The 17,258-nt window shown below is 34.3% G+C and overlaps 1 protein-coding gene across 1 annotated transcript in view; it reads right to left on the bottom strand.

Moving 5' to 3' along the window:
- Positions 1-2,188: 2,188 nt before the first annotated feature.
- impg2b (interphotoreceptor matrix proteoglycan 2b) overlaps positions 2,189-17,258 on the bottom strand; it is a 29,888-nt gene continuing 14,818 nt past the window's right edge. Inside the window, exons 15-21 of the mRNA XM_051095566.1 lie at positions 16,809-17,028; positions 13,973-14,183; positions 13,713-13,901; positions 10,457-10,658; positions 7,617-7,696; positions 3,249-3,308; positions 2,189-2,941 (exon numbers count right to left, since the gene is read on the bottom strand). Coding sequence (XP_050951523.1) covers positions 3,272-3,308; positions 7,617-7,696; positions 10,457-10,658; positions 13,713-13,901; positions 13,973-14,183; positions 16,809-17,028 — 939 coding nt within the window. The 3' untranslated portion in view covers positions 2,189-2,941; positions 3,249-3,271. The remainder of the gene's footprint in view (positions 2,942-3,248; positions 3,309-7,616; positions 7,697-10,456; positions 10,659-13,712; positions 13,902-13,972; positions 14,184-16,808; positions 17,029-17,258) is intronic.

The following is a 17,258-nucleotide window of genomic DNA, read 5'->3' as shown; positions in this document are numbered from 1 at the left end:
TTGGCCACTGCTGACAATTTAAATATTTGGCACCTAGTGTCTTCAGATAATGGTTGTACAGAAAACAACCAAACAAATTAATGTAAAAATATACAAAAACAAAATGGGTGCTATAGTTGTGGATATCTGGTTTCTCAGTGCCTCAAACTATTTTTTTGATTCCCCTGACCTGCAAACTTTGGCAAATCTGGTTCTTCCTCAGTATATAAGGTGCATAACAATGTGGCAGACTGATTGGAATTGATATTTCTCTTGTACTTTACAATTTGGCAGTAGCATTGGGTTCTATTTACACTAAGTGGAAATAGCAGTATTTTCTTACAGATAAGCTATTGAGCGTGAAAAACACATTATTGTAATACACATATTGTTTGTATTTCACTATAAAACTGACAGATTTTGACAGCTGAGACTTTGGAATATCTCCCGGTGCTCCCAATCCAGGACATTTGCATGCGCTATAGGCTAGAATATACTCTCAAAATATTATAACTTTGATTGCTACGAATTAATTCTGGCCATTTTGACTTTATTCTCAAAATATTTGACTTTTTTCTCAAAATATTTCGACTTTATTCTCATAATATTTTGACTTTATTCACAAAATATGCAGACTTTGTTTGTATAATATTTTGAGTTTATTCTTGTAATTTCAACTTTATTCCCAAAATATTGCGATTATTATTCTTGTATTTTGATTTTTTCTTAAAATATTTCGACTTAATCTCGTCATTGCTACTCTATTCTAAAAGATTTTCGACTTTATTCTCGTAACGTTTCGACTTTATCCTGAAAATATTTCAGCTTTATTCTCGTAATATTTTTACTTTATTTTCGTATTTCGACTTTATTCTGAAAATATTTCATCTTTATTCTTGTAATATTTTTACTTTATTCTCATGATTTTGACTTTGTTCTCTAAATATTTCGACTTTATTCTCATAATTTCGACTTTATTCTCTAAATATTTCTACTCAGTTCTCATATTTTGACTTCATTCTCATAATATCGACTTTATTCTCAAAATATTTCAACCAAATTCTTGTATTTCGACTTTATTCTCGTAATTTTGACTTTTTTCTCAAAATATTTCGACTTTATTCTCGTATCTCGACTTTATTCCCAAAATATTTCGACTTTATTCTCATATCTCGACATTATTCTCAAAATATTTCGACTTTATTCTCGTATCTCGACTTTATTCTCAAAAGATTTCGACTTTATTCTCTAAATATTTAGACTTTATTCTCATAATGTTTCGACTTTATTATTATTATTTTTGTAACTTGGCACTAAAACACCTCCATAGATGTGATGTAAAAAAAGGAGAAGATTCAAATTTGTGTCAAAAAGTCACTTCTACATGCTTTAGCACCTACACTACTGGAGCAGTTGTTCGGCAGGCATATTTTGTAATGTTGACTATCGCAACCACACGTTGGTTGGTGGAGTAAATGTAATTAGCCTCTGCCAACAAGGCGGGCTATTTGCACAGTGTAAGTAGACACTTCGTTACAATTCAGTGAAACGTTTTTAGGCGGTACATGGGTATGCTGTCTGGATTTAAAGGGAATATGGATTTTTTTGCACTCGCTAAAAAGATTTGCTTAATTACAAATTAGTAATTAGTAAACAGCCTAGTGGGAAGTGGTGTAGTTTTAGTTAACCAAAAAAGCAATTTCCTAACCTGTGGGGGGAGTCTTTGGATATGTCACCTGAGGTTAAGACGGAATCAAAAAAGGACTTTGGATTTATCCCATTGGATAAAAGCATCTGCTAAATGACAAATTAGTTAATAGCCACATCCTTCAGCACGACCAAGTGTATTTAAGGCAACTTGTCATTGAGTAAGCTTTTGGCAGATGCCTGGTAGCCGTAAGAGTTTAGCCAAATACGTAAACGTTATCTTAAGCACCTGAACCTAGTGCAGAGGTTAATCTAACAAAGAATCACAAAAGAGCTTTTCATAGAGAATGAAAATAAGCATACAAATTACTTAACAAAAGCTAATTAAAACTTGGAACCTTCACTGCAAATAAAATTAGTTCTAATCCACCTTGTAAAGCAAACTGCACACAGTTGTAACTTCTGGTGCATACAAAGTCCTTTTTTATGGAGTATTAATTTGTTGACAAATTGTAAATCAAACAATAAATCTCAGTGCACTATTCTTTATTCGTAAAATAGAACTGGTTCTGTGACCATTGTGGAAATCAACAATATTAAAAATAAACATAGAACAATCTGTTGTGATAATGGACATTAACATTTAGATTAAATATCTTTAATACACTTGTGTGTGTGGCAAGTGTTTTACAAAAGTAGAAAAATGAACTGCAGGCGAGTCACTAAACACAAAACACATTACTAAAAGAAAGATTGGAAAGTTAAAATCAAATTTTTTATAATAAATTCTTATTCAATAAGCTGTTTTCTCGCAAAGTTGCAAATATAAATATGGAACTACTCTTCTCTGTATTCACTAAAATAGTATAACTATTGCGAAACGTTCTCTCTTCAGTCAGTCCGTGTTTTAGGACACAAGAAATTATGTCCCAAGTCGCAAATAAAAACGAAGACTAACAAACAAAATAAAGGCACTGACAAATGAAAAACCATAAGAAAGAAACACAGGCTTTCCATTACAAAAGAGAGGAACCAACATGAAGCCTGGACGTATAGTTGTGTCACCAACAAGTGTTTATGGCCTTGACAATGCAGTAATAAATCAGCCCATCGGTAGAAACAGTAAACATAATCACAAATACATCATTTTTCTATATTAGATCACAATCTGGCAATCCATCATTGTGATGGTTGCACACTCATTCATAAACGAATAAAATCAAAAGTCCATTTACATCTTCACAAACTATCTCCCTGCAAAGTCCACCATGGCAGAAGAGGACCTCTTCTTGTATTCAAGAAAAAAGGCAAGTGTCTGTTGAGCAAAAGATAATCAGAATTACATTCAGCATGTCCACACTGTAAAAAAGTTTTCACCAGTTTTAAACTTAAAAACTTAAGTTCAGCAGCTGCCTTCAAATTTTAAGTTAAATCAACTTCTAAAATAAAGTGAATTAAAATGACTTGTACTTTTAAGTTGATTTAACTTAAAATTTTAAGTCAGCTTATAAACATAAGTTTTTAAGTTGAAACTGGTGAAAACTTTTTACAGTGCAGGTAATCTGTTGGTACAGATTACATGTATCATATCACAAATGTTTTATAATATGTAAGAGAAGTACCTTGGGTTTAGCAGTTTGCAACTCTAATTGGAAGAGCTCTCTCGTCTGGCATCAAGCACCCTATAATGAAAACATATAAAGTACACAAATGAATAAAAGCTCGTTCATTACAATGACAGCACTTCCTGCTCGAGGAAAGCAGTCTATTTTAACGTGACACTGACTCAAATAAGGACGTCAGCTATTACGGTCTTGACTGACGACTTGAACTGAACTCTGAACTGAATGTTTTCTGCCAGGCTTGAGTCTAAGAACCAAAGAATGTCCTTGGTTTGCTTTCAGACACGTATTATGTGATCTATTTTACATTTATATATGCGTATGCTTGTGTTTCCATGTGTTAGTCTTGATCAAGTGCTGTTCCAAAACCTAGCAAGCTGTCTTGCTGTCTACTGCCTTAAAGGGATAGTTCACCCAAAAAAGAAAATTTTGTTATTAATTGCTCACTCTCATGTCGTTCCAAACATGTAAGACATTCATTCATCTTCAGAAACAAATTAAGATTAAGATATTCTGTAGTGCATGTTTTCATGTCATTACTAAGTGATAAATTTGTTGACTAGATGCTGCATTAGTGGAGAAAGGACGGCAGTATACTTTTGGCCATTTGGTGATCAAAAAAAGACCCGCAAATTGAACGCGGTGCGTCCAGTGTGTGTGATACCGGATAGCTGCAAGTTTTTCTAGATGCGGCACTGCACTTTTTCCCATTGTGTGACTAACATATTTTTATACTTTGATTAGATAACCACAAATGTTCTGGAATAGAAGCAGTTAAATTGTGAAAGTACACAATATCCATATGTATGCAATTTCAATACTGTGGCCTTTGTGTAGATATTTAAAGATGGCTATCTTTAGCTTGATTGTTGATGTAATGGTAACACTTTACAATATGACTCCATTTGTAACATTAAGATTGATAAAAGCTGTAGAATAGAAGTATTGTTCCTTGTTAAAGTGTGTTATTTTCAGCACTTGCTGATATATTTTAACATTTTTAGTTGCTTTTGTTAACATTAATGAACAATGGACTAAATGTAATGATCAATATATAATTAATATTAATATGAATTATTAATTTACAAAGTATGGTTCAGTAGGCTATTTTTTTTTTTTTTAAGTAGTAGAGCAGTATTTATTTTCTGTTTAGTATCCATTTAAAAACTATCGGTCAATTAATCGGTATCGGCCAGTGTGGTCCAACCTAGTTATCGGTATCTGGAAAATCCAATATCGGTCAACCTCTAATATTTTTGATGAAATACGAGAGCTTTCTGACCCTGCATAGACAGCAACGCAACTGCCACATTCAAGGCCCAAAAAGGTATTAAGGACATTGTTAAAATAGTCCATGTGGGCACCGATAGCCTTGTCTGTGTGTGCCGTCATGTAGTGCCATTGTGCTACAGATGTCCCAAGTTCGAATCCCACCCCGAGGGCACTTCCCGATCCCTCCCCCCACTTTTTCTCCAACTTCGCTTCCTGTCTGCTCTACACTTTCCTGTCATAATAAAGGCAAAAAAATAGTCCATGTGACATCAGTGGTTCAACCATATTTTTTGAAGCTTCGAGAATACTTTTTGTGTGCAAAGAAAACAAAAATAACGACATAAAAGACAAAAATCATCCAACGTACACTTCTGAAGTTTTGGGCGACTCACTTTTGGTAACTGTTCACTTTAAACTTTTGTTATGCGTGCAATTTTTATGCATGAGTAATAACAGATTAGCTTGTATAAACTGTGAACATTTTTTTTTTTTTTTGGTTTTCATGAGCAGTGTTAATGATACAACAAAAGTAATGTAATTTTCGTATTAAGCATGTCAAACTTCATTGAGAAACATTAAAAATAAAAGAAACTTGTTTCATGGTGTAATCACCATTTCTCTTGTTTCATCTGCCATCTTGGATGGATTTTTTTTTCATTGAGTTTGCCATTGAATTTGACGATAGTAAGCCAGCAAATTTAGATTGCTTACCAATTGGAATAGCCTTTGCATTTCAAAAATTAAAATGCCTCCTATGAAGGCAGCTCACTAGGTTTTGGAACACAAGTGTGTGTGGACTGTCTCCAAACTCAAGTGAGCGATCTGCCCTGTGCTTGCAGCTGGTATGACAGTTAACCATTACTCAGCCCCGGCGTTCATTTTTCAGTCTGGTACTCTCCACCTGTCTGGAACTCTATACGGCACCTGGCACAGGTAGAACACCCACGAATGGGGCCTGCTGTCTGGATTTGTCTTGCCATGCTATTGTAGCTCAGAACATTGAGCTCTTTTGAAGACGTATTAACTAACATTGCACAAAGAGTTCAATTCATGTCCAGAAATGGACTGTCTCGGAAAGAAATTCTTCATGATACAAAAGAAACAAATCTCTGCTCTGTTCTGAAAATAATTTTTCAGTTTAGTCTTAAATATTGCTTTTGGATGTGAATGCTGGCACCCGTTTTGAGTTTTTAAAACTGCCTTAATACATTTTAGCATCACATGATCCTGTCAGTGATCATTTTTGTCATTTTACAGAGCTTTGTGTCATATATTTTGCCAGTGTAGCAATATGATATTTTGGCAGTCTTTTTGACGTGATGTGGCACTTTGAAATGTTTCTTTAATTACAGTTTTAGAGTTTAGGTTCAAAATGGCTACAGAACAAATGCCTATAATTTTCAAGCAATCCTATAGGTGAGTTTGATCAGAGTTGGATGGATGGACAGATAGATAGATGGATAGATTGATGGACTGATGGACAATGGATAGATAGATAGGTAGATAGATAGATAGATAGATAGATGGATAGACAGACAGACAGACAGACAGACAGATAGTTGGATAGGGCAATGGATGGATAGACGGACAGACAGACAGATAGATGGACAGATAGAAAGTGGACAGAACAATGAATGGATAGCTGAACAGATGGAGATGATAGCTGGATGGAGGGACGCATGGACAGTCAGACAGATAGATAGATAGATAGATAGATAGGATAATGGATGGACAGATGGATAGACAGAGATAGATGGACAGGTTGAGATGGAAGGATAGATGGATGTAGATTGTTTGATGTACAGATAGGACAATGGATGGATAGATGGACAGACAGACAGATAGATAGATAGATAGATGGATAGAACAATGGATGGATAGCTGAACAGATGTGGATGATTATGGACAGGCGGACGGACAGACAGAGACAGACAGACAGACAGACAGAGAGAGAGAAAGATAGATAGATAGATAGATTGATAGATAGATTATAGATGGACAGAGAGATAGTTAGATAGGACAATGAATGGATAGACAAACAGATGGAGACGATAGACAGTCGGACTTGATAGATGGATGGATGGATGAATGATAGGTGGATAGATGCATGGATAGATTGATGGTCAGATAGATGGTTGGATAGCACAATGGATGGATAGAAAAACAAATGGAGATTATAGATGGATGGCCAGACAGACAGAGATAGATAGATGGACAAACAGATGAAGATGATGGATGGACAAATGGAGGTAGATTCAGACTGCACCTTCCAGCTAAACTGTGAACTGCTTTGATTTAATCACACTTTTGTTTGGCTTCTTTATAGAGCGCATAAGTGAATACATCAGGCTGAAGTATTACTGCAAAAGGTTGTTTGGCATCCAGAAGCAAATGACCTATTTCTAAAACAAACAATGACATAAAATAAATGCATATAATATTAATTTCCCTTGCTATTTTTGCTCACCTGCCAGTGGGTTTCTCCTCCAGCGCTGGCATGTGTGCCTAAGGTTGCCGACCTCTGTTCTATAGAATTTATTGATTTACGTTTATGTGCAGCTGAGGTCATGCTTTACAGCAGGACAAGGGAAGTTGGCTTTCCAGTAAGTGATGCATTTAGTGGTTTTGCAGTCTGTTATTTGGCTCGGGCCTCTTACTGGCTGCCACAGAGCATGTTAAAGAAAAGTGCTGGGTTCAAGACAAGTTAAGCTCTATCCACAACATCTGCGATATGCAGTCGATCACCACGTAAAGCAATTCTGACTCGTCCGTCAGTTTTTAAAACAAACACAAATGGTGTTTATAGCACCACACTTACAATGAGTTCATGAGGCCAAACATTCCAAAGGGACGTGCAGCTCATATTGTTGTTCCACACAGAAATGTGTTATTGAAAATGTAAATTGTTTATCCTGCGCAAATATCTGGCCCTATAGACTTTCACTACGTGCACAACTGTAAATGCACGGTTTGCTTATTTTTACAGATGGAGAATTTGCAAAAATTATTTTCCGTGGTCATTGACAGTTTTCACAAATGCTGTCCATTGAGTTTAGCATTCTATTATCATTGGTTTGTGTTGGTACAAACACTTACACTTGGTGTTGTCGGACAAAATCTGCAAACTGGCGGTCCTTGGCATACAGTTCGATAATTCGAATACGGTCCTGGATTTCCTGTCGTGAGAGCGGGAAGGTGAAAGAGGGAGAAGAAGACAGTTATATAACAAAACTGACCTCTTTGCCCTAGCCCTCATTTTACTTCTAGACGTCTAGACCAACTCTGGCACTTTAAACCAAGAGCAAAGGTGAGACAGAATCTCATCGGAATCTCAAAGGATTTCTTTACTTTCATGCCACAGGAGTTGATTTTTTTCTTTTTCTTTCACTTACATCACATTAAAACTTTTCATATTCCTTCCATATAAAAACAGACAGATGGAAGTGTAAGATAAGATAGACACCTACTATGATTACACTCCACTACATGTTTCATGGATTGGAATAAGTGTATAAAAGACATTTTGCCTCTAAAACTGTTTAGTGCATTCAGTTAGGAAATATGATTTATCTACCCATCAAGTATTGTTTTCCAAAAGAGGACATGCTTGACAATTCTCTATTGTTCAGAGTTGCCAGAAAATTCTCAATTGTGAGCATATATCAGTCAAGTAAACTATAACAGTTTCATTGCTGCAGGGAACAGAGCTTTAGTTGAAGGACATGGAGTGTTTTTAGGAACGTTTTTGAGGAATATTCTATGCAAACATGTGGCACAGAGAATGCTACTAAAACACTAAGTAGTGTTGCAGACCACTTGCATAAAGACACACAGCTGTACAGCTGTACGCACAGTGTGTACCATGAGCACCTGGTTATTTATGTAATTATCAACACTCTCTCACAGTAATTTGTAACTATTTTTTTTTTTTGTACAGTTTTTTTTATGTACAGTTTTTTTTATACTTTTTCCTACAATCGACTTATGCCCCATTTAATGGTTAAGGTTACATTTTTCTAAAAATAACATGTTTTTATAAACATAACAGTACAAATTTATATGAAATCACCACCTCATGAGTTATGTTTTCTAACTACCTGATCTCATGACGAAAACATATCTGTGGGAACTTTTTCGCAAGATGCGAAATACGTGCCAATAAGTACATATTACTGCAGTTTCCAGAAATGAACACTAGCGGCAGTAAAACAGAACTTGTAATTGTTTTCATGCAAAGTTATGATTACAGCTCCATATGTTTCGCTTTCCGCGTGTAGCAAGTTTGCCCAGTAGCTCAGCCGGCACGGAATTGGATTTAGGATGCGGTATCCTTGTACGAATGACGTGAAAAACATCACTCACAATGAAAGAGCTGAAAGATGAGAGATCGAAAAACATTGTTATTGTGTTTTTACGTCACATGTGTTTTTGTTCATATACTGGGTAGGTTTAGGTGTAGTGTAGATGGTACGTTATTTTAACGTCACAGAGCACTGGAGTTATAGCGCCACTCAACAGACATTTCAAGTCAGAACTGCGGTGACATACAAAACCAGCGTCAAATAAACGTACCATATGTACATTTATCTGTTCCATCTGATTTAACTGAAATAACATTGTAGGAATTCATATGAAATTGTCACCTTGTAAAAATAATATTTTTTTTTTTTTACTATAGTTATGTTTACAGTTTTACTCAATCCAGTTTATAATCGGTTTAATTTACTGCACTTTCATTGTCTTAGTTTTGGGGGAAAAAAAAAAAAAAAAAAAAGTTAATTTGTATGACCTCATTCATACATCTTCGTACAATATACTTGCGCCCCATTTGCTCCCCTATCATACATTTTTATAGAAATACCTTTCATAGAAATCATACATTTTCATAGAAATAACATTGCATGATTTTTTTAAATAAAACCCATACGTTTTCATAGTAATAACATAGTGCAAATTCATACGAAATCGTCACCTCTTAAAAATAATTACCTTTCTTATGTTAGTTACATTTAAGGTTTTAGTCAATTCAGTTTATAATCAGATCAGTTTAATTCACTTTCATTGGCTTAGTTTTGAATTATGTTAATTTGTACGAACTCATTCATAAGTCTTAGTATGATCTACTTGCGGCCCATTTGACGGTTAGGTTTGGGGTAGTGCTTACTTTTTTCTAAATATCATACATTTTTATAAAACACCTTCCTTTTATAAAATCATATGTTTTCTTAGAAATAACATCAAACAATAAAAAAATGTATATATTTTCATAGAAGTAACAGTTGCTTTCTTGCGTTAGTTATGTTTACAGTTTTACTTGATTTAGTTTAGAATCAGCTCAGTTTATTGCACTTTCATTGGCTTAGTTTTGAAAAAAATATATATTACGTTAATTTGTATGATCTTATTCATATGTCTTCATACAATCTACTTATGCCCTGTTTAACGGTTAGGTTTGGGGTAGTGCTTACTTAAAAATTCATACAAATATCGTTTTTATAGAAATAACATGGCACAAATTCATACGAAATCGTTACCTCATAAAAATAATTATTTTCTTACGTTAGTTACGTTTACAGTTTTACTCGATTCAATTCACAATCAGTTCAGTTTATTGCACATTCATTAGCTTAGTTTTTTATTACGTTAATTTGTACAACCTCTTTTCTTATAGTTATGTAACGCTTATAATTCAATTTCTAACAAATTAAATTGATTGCACTTTTATTAGCTTTCTTTTTGACATTTGCCGCATCGCCGAGGCATGCATGACATTCGAAAGTTGTCTTTTTATGTCAGAAAGATGTATTTTAATAATTTGTCAACTGAACCAGGTACAATATACCATATCAAATGAGCTTACTTCTGTCCCACAAAAATTGTCAAAATAAATTTTGTGTCTTCTAAGTTCTATTAACATGCACAGAAACTGATCTTACCTCTTTTGTAAGTTCACTGTTCTCATAAATGTGTCGTATTTCCTCGCTGCTGAAGTCCGTGGAGGCCTCAGCGCTGCCGGTGCTGTACGCAGGGGCATCTGGGTAACGGCGGTAGTACTGGTTATAGCCTGTAGTTGCTTCACTTTCAAACATGGGATTGTACTTAGTGGCTCTTTCTAGAGATGGCACATTCTCTGAATATCTGTGGAAAAATGTTAAAGAATAAAAGTCAGATTATGGACAGCAATATGAACACATCAGAAAAATGAGCCTTGGTGCTTATTTGGGAAAAACAGGTTTGAATCTCAAATATGTTTATCTTCCTGTATAATAAATTATATTTTGAATTAAATAAACTAATAATAAACTTTCAAACATGGGATTGTACTTAGTGGCTCTTTCTAGAGATGGCACATTCTCTGAATATCTGTGGAAAAATGTTAGGGAATAAAAGTTAGATTATGGACAGCAACATGAACACATCAGAAAAAAAAGAGCCTTGGTGCTTAGTTGGGAAAACAGGTTTGAATCTCAAATATGTTTATCTTCCTGTATAATAAATTATATTTTGAATTAAATAAACTAATAATAAACTTTCAAACATGGGATTGTAATTAGTGGCTCTTTCTAGAGATGGCACGTTCTCTAAATATCTGTGGAAACATGTTAGGGAATAAAAGTCAGATCATGGACAGCAACATGAACACATCAGAAAAAAAATTATCCTTGGTGCTTAGTTGGGAAAAACAGGTTCGAATCTCATCCAAAATATGTTTATCTTCCTGCATAATAAATTATATTTTGAATTAAATAAACTAATAATAAACTTTCAAACATGGGATTGTAATTAATGGCTCTTTCTAGAGATGGCATGTTCTCTGAATATCTGTGGAAAATATTAGGGAATAAAAGTCAGATCATGGACAGCAACATGAACACATCAGGAAAAAAATTAGCCTTGGTGCTTAGTTGGGAAAAACAGGTTCGAATGTCATCCAAAACATGTTTATCTTCCTGTATAATAAATTATATTTAGAATTAAATGAACTAATAATAAACTTTCAAACATGGGATTGTACTTAGTGTCTCTTTCTAGAGATGGCATGTTCTCTGAATATCTGTGGAAAATGTTAGGGAATAAGAGTCAGATCATAGACAGCAACATGAACACATCAGAAAAAAAATAGCCTTGGTGCTTAGTTGGGAAAAACAGGTTTGAATCTCATCCAAAATATGTTTATCTTCCTGTATAATAAATTATATTTTCAATTAAATGAACTAATAATAAACTTTCAAACGTGGGATTGTACTTAGTGGCTCTTTCTAGAGATGGCACATTCTCTGAATATCTGTGGAAAAATGTTATGGAATGAAAGTCAGATCATGGACAGCAACATGAACACATCAGAAAAAAAAATTAGCCTTGGTGGTTAGTTGGGAAAAACAGGTTCGAATCTCAACCAAAATGTGTTTATCTTCCTGTATAATAAATTATATTTTGAATTAAATGAACTAATAATAAACTTTCAAACATAGGATTGTACTTAGTGGCTTTTTCTAGTGATGGCACATTCTCTGAATATCTGTGGAAAAATGTTATGGAATAAAAGTCAGATCATGGACAGCAACATGAACACATCAGAAAAAAATAGCTTTGGTGCTTAGTTGGGAAAAACAGGTTTGAATCTCATCCAAAATATGTTTATCTTCCTGTATAATAAATTATATTTTGAATTAAACTAATAATAAACTTTCAAACATGGGATTGTACTTAGTGGCTCTTTCTAGAGATGGTACGTTCTCTGAATATCTGTGGAAAAATGTTCGGGAATAAAAGTCAGATTATGGACAGCAACATGAACACATCAGATAAAAATGAGCCTTGGTGCTTAGTTGGGAAAAATAGGTTCGAATCTCATCCAAAACATGTTTATCTTCCTGTACAATAAATCATATTTTTAATTAAATAAACTAATAATAAACTTTTTGAAACCTAAAAAATGAGTATCTGGAATCAAACATGCCCTTGCCATGGGCTCGTAAAAGCAGCGGATCGTCCAACCTATTTATATCTGCCCAAGGGTCAGATAGTAGAGCCATGGAAAAAGTGAGTGGATTATCTCAGGCCAAGTGAGAGCAGCTCAATCTTCTACTGTCCCTGCATTCATTCTTCTATAACCTGTTGATCAGGATCACTGATATATCCCCTGCAGAGATGTTACGTCATCTTACGTCTGCCAGGATTTCCCTGTTTGCCCTGGTGTTGAAACAGGTTTAAGTCTGCTGTGTTTATGTTTACAGACAAAGCATATATCCATATTTTATAATACATTTATATTTATTATTTTTAATTTACATGTATTTTAAAGTAAAACTATTATTATTATCATTAGTAGTAGTTGTGATATTTATTTTGGCGCAATTTTGAGTGTTTATGAACAAACAAACAATAAATAATAAATTTCAGCATTCATTTTAAGTTGTTACTAGCCAGTACAGAGTAGCCCCTGATATTTGTTTGGATACTGTGTCAAATTCAGTCATGGTTGTCTAATACAGTGTGGACTAAGTTTCCAAGTACTTCTTGGGGACACTGTATGTTATCTAGAGCCGACGGATATAAAAAATTGGCATCTGCGCTATCACAATATCATCATGTTGTATAGGATATAAAATATGTGTTCAAATGAAACTCAAGACAGGAACAACTTGTTCAAAAATGATAATCGATTCAACCTGCACTTGCCTAAAAGCATTTGTTTCATAATGACCAGTGTGTTCCGGCTTATTCGTACAACAAGGTCATAAAATCAAAATACGCACGTTTGGGCCATAAAATACTGCAGTGTGCTCCATATGTATGTTCCAGAACACAGTGCTTTCAAACACAATCACAACTGAGATTCTTTGCTTCCTTTCCAACCAGGTGAAGAAACCAAATGTCATTTAACAAGTCTTTTGGGGCCTCAGAGGAAACTCAAATCACATTTCAGAGTGCTTGTATTTACAGCATTCATTCAAAACATTGACAGAATGCTTTAAAAAAAGGCCATTTAGGCTTCACATGTGCATCATACAAGTCATTCAAATAAACTGAACTGTTATTAATAATCAACTTAGCAGATTTGTAGTACACTAAGGAGTTCTGCTTGTTCTAAAGTCTAAAGGAAGACACAAACTTATTAGTTTCTTCCAAAAAATATGATCTTATGATTTATTTGGCACATTGAGAGTGTTTGTTATGCACAGTTTGTACCGTAAAGGGTCTTCTGAATCATCAGTGTCATACTGGTCTCGCAAAGTTCTGGCAAGGAAAAAGATCACGCCCGACGCCACAAGGAGGAACCCCGCGACTGAGGCGATGGCGATGCCAACCACCAGTGGTTCTGACACATACTCCTCACAGTGCTCGCCTCGATACCACCAGTTTTCACCAACTCGACACCTAAAAACAAAGGTGAGTGAGTTTCATTTTTGGCCATGTTCTTTCTGTAGAAGATTATTTGCAGTACCCACCTGCAAATGGCACCTTTGCCAGGTATGATGTCGCATTTCCCATCATTCTGGCAGAAGTCTTCCTGTATGTCACAGATACTCTGACATGGCAGCCCGTCCACACTAAAATAGCCAGCGTTACAAACGCACTCTGCCTCGCCTGACCAGCGGTTGACTAAACACTTAGAGAACTCATTACATGCTTGGAACTTACATGGATCAGCCTTGTCACCTGCCAGACAGAAAAAGACAAATTATTAATACTAACAGAAAACCAAAAAAATCAAAATAAAAGCCAATAATAAGTACTAATAAGTACAGTGTGTGGTGCACAGCGAATATGGCTGCCATACGCATTGTTTTTACTTAGTTATGTTGCAATATTGAGATATGTCATTTTAACAACATCTTTTCTCGTAATAACGAGATGTCATGTCATTAAAACTACATATTTTTTCGTAATAATGATGTTTTCTTGTTAAAACTACATTGTTTTCTTGTTAAAACTACATCTTTTCTCATTAAAACAACATGTTTTTCTCGTAATAATGTAATAGACGATATATGGTGAGAGATACTTTATGTGAGAAAACAAAAAATAAAAAAATCTAGCTTAACTTTCATTCGTCCGTTTTCAAACAGAGCAAAATAATAATAATAACAATAATAGATGTTATGTTGCTAAAAAGACATAATCATCTCATTAAAACGACATTTTTCTCATAATGACGAGATGTTTTCTTGTTAAAATTGCACCTTTTCTCGTAAAAATGACGTTATGTCATAAAAACATAATTATCTTGTTAAAATGACATATTTTCTCTTAATGACCATAATGACGTAATAATGATACATTATGTCATAAAAACTATGTTTTCCCCATTATAAACAATATACAGTTACATTATGTGAGAGAACAAAAAAATATGAAAAATCTAGCTTAATTTCCATGTGTCCATTTTTAAACAGAACGAAATAACAACAACAATAATAATCAAATTTAAATTTTATCATTTCTTCCATAAAATGTTCTTTTAACAAGAAAATGTCTCGTTTTCTTGAGAAAAAAAATGTTTTAACAATATAATTATGTTGTTTTAATACATAACACCTTTTTTTTTTATAAGATGCCATTTTAAAGAGAAAGCACCTCATTATTACGAGAAAAATTTCATTTTAATGAAATAATTATGTCCTTTTAGCGACATAACATCTCGTTTTTACGAGAAAAGATGTAGTTTTAATGGGTGTGTATGGTGCACAGCGAATAGGGCTGCTGTACACATTGTTTTCTCTTGTTATGTTATGTCGTTACATTACGTGAGCGAACAAAAAATACGAAAACATCTAGCTTAATTTTCGTTTGTCCATTTTTAAAACAGAACCGATTTAATAATAATAACAGTAATAATAATAATAATAATAATAATAAAAATTTCGCTTTATTTTGTTTTGTTCGTATTTTGATTTGTTAAATCAAACTAAAGTCATTCAAATAGAGAAATATTTCAAGCCCAAAGTCAATTATTCAAAAATAACTGTTTTGATTTTTTCATTTTTATGAGAAAAGATGCCATTTTAACGAGAAAACATCTCGTTATTACAAGAAAAGATGTTGTTTTAACGAGATAATTATGGCGTTTAAATGACATATCTCGTTATCACAACATAACTGAGTTGAAAAAATTGTGTGTTGCAGCAATGCGTCACCATAAATAAGTGTGTTAAACAAAGAAAATAGGGAAAAAATGAACCTTTTCAAATTTAGTTTGAAACACACGCAAACTTGAATTGAATACTTTTGAAATAATCCAAACAAATATCCAAACAATGATTTTTCTAGTCTAAAATCAAGATGGAATTGAATGACGTTAGAAGTTTAGATGTTGGTTGATAAATGTGACTATTTTTGCCTTTGCTGCAGTTGCTATACAAGCATTATTACAATTCATTACAAATGTGGCAACAAAACCAAGATAATTTTCTGATTTCAAGCATCAGCATTTGCTCATTAGAGATGTGTGTTGATAAAGGAGCTCAGAGAGAATTTACACAGGGACACAAACAAATATGACTCATTTGCCTGACGCATTGAGCTCTGCACGTCTCACTAGAATAAATCACCTCTAATCTGTCTGCGGTACAGAATCAATCTCTTATCACTCATCCTAACAAGGCCTAATGTTTTCCAAAGCCAGACTGGAATAACCCTAACCTTCTGTCCTCTAGCATAGATCTAGCTCATTATTGCTCAAAATGTCAGCGACCTACCATTTTGGAGATGTGCCAGCAAAAAACACAGCAAATGCGGGTATTGGCAAAATAACTACCCCCTAAACAATTCCGATATTCTTTTTCTTAGGAAATCTAGGATATTTTTCACCCATTTCAATGCCTGTTCAATTACAACTGTTTAGTAGCCTTTCAGTACTGGCATCAATTGAAGAAATGTTCCTTTTGCCAATCAAAGTCTGGCTGCTTTAACATATATGAGTCGCAAAGCCTCCCTGTGTAGCACACTAAAAAGTGCACAGCAAACAGCAAAACAAAACAATTGTTATTCGTCGATTTTGTCTCAAACTATGACAAATGAAACATAAATGGAGCACAAACTGTGAAAATCTATAACAAATAGTACTAAATCTCAGTCGTGGTTGGTGCTAGTAATTTTAGGATTTTAAAATGACTTCGAATTGGCAGAAAATGCATATGTGGCAGGCATTTTGCCCTTTAAAGAATCAAATAATGTTTAGTGAATATTGTTGGGCACAAACAGAGCCAGAAATTTGCTCATGTCTTCATAGCGGCTAACCGCAATTTGTTATTTTGTGTGTATATGTAAGCCCTTTCGAGTTACCTGATTCTACATCCAATGAATACTTGTCTATTGCAAGATTCATAGTTTGGTAGGCAGTATTGCAGAAGTCTTCTAGGATGAGGTACACTGCTGTTGTCACACCATTGGGAACTGGCTTGCCAAACTTCATCCTGCTGTTTACCACAATGCTGCCATTCCTGAAGTTCAAAATCTCTAAATTCTGGAAATTGCTGAGGTTGGATTGTAGATATGGTACGAGCTAGAAAAAAAGAATTAAATCATATTCCAGTGAGCAGTAATACAGAGCCACACATACTTAGAAGGTGACTGAAGATTCTAATTCCATCAATTAACTCATTAGTTAGTGTTCATAAAGACAACCATGCTAATGGAGTTAACGGATAGTATGCAAAGCCCCTAACAAACTCTCCTAATGTTTTACAACAACAAACATCAACAAATCTAAACTGACGTTGTCTTGTGTGAACT

This window comes from Labeo rohita, chromosome 22, assembly GCF_022985175.1.
Source record: "Labeo rohita strain BAU-BD-2019 chromosome 22, IGBB_LRoh.1.0, whole genome shotgun sequence".
In the NCBI taxonomy this organism is placed as follows: Eukaryota; Metazoa; Chordata; class Actinopteri; order Cypriniformes; family Cyprinidae; genus Labeo; species Labeo rohita.
Note: the sequence above shows the minus strand (reverse complement) of the source record. Positions and strands in the feature narration are given on the sequence as shown.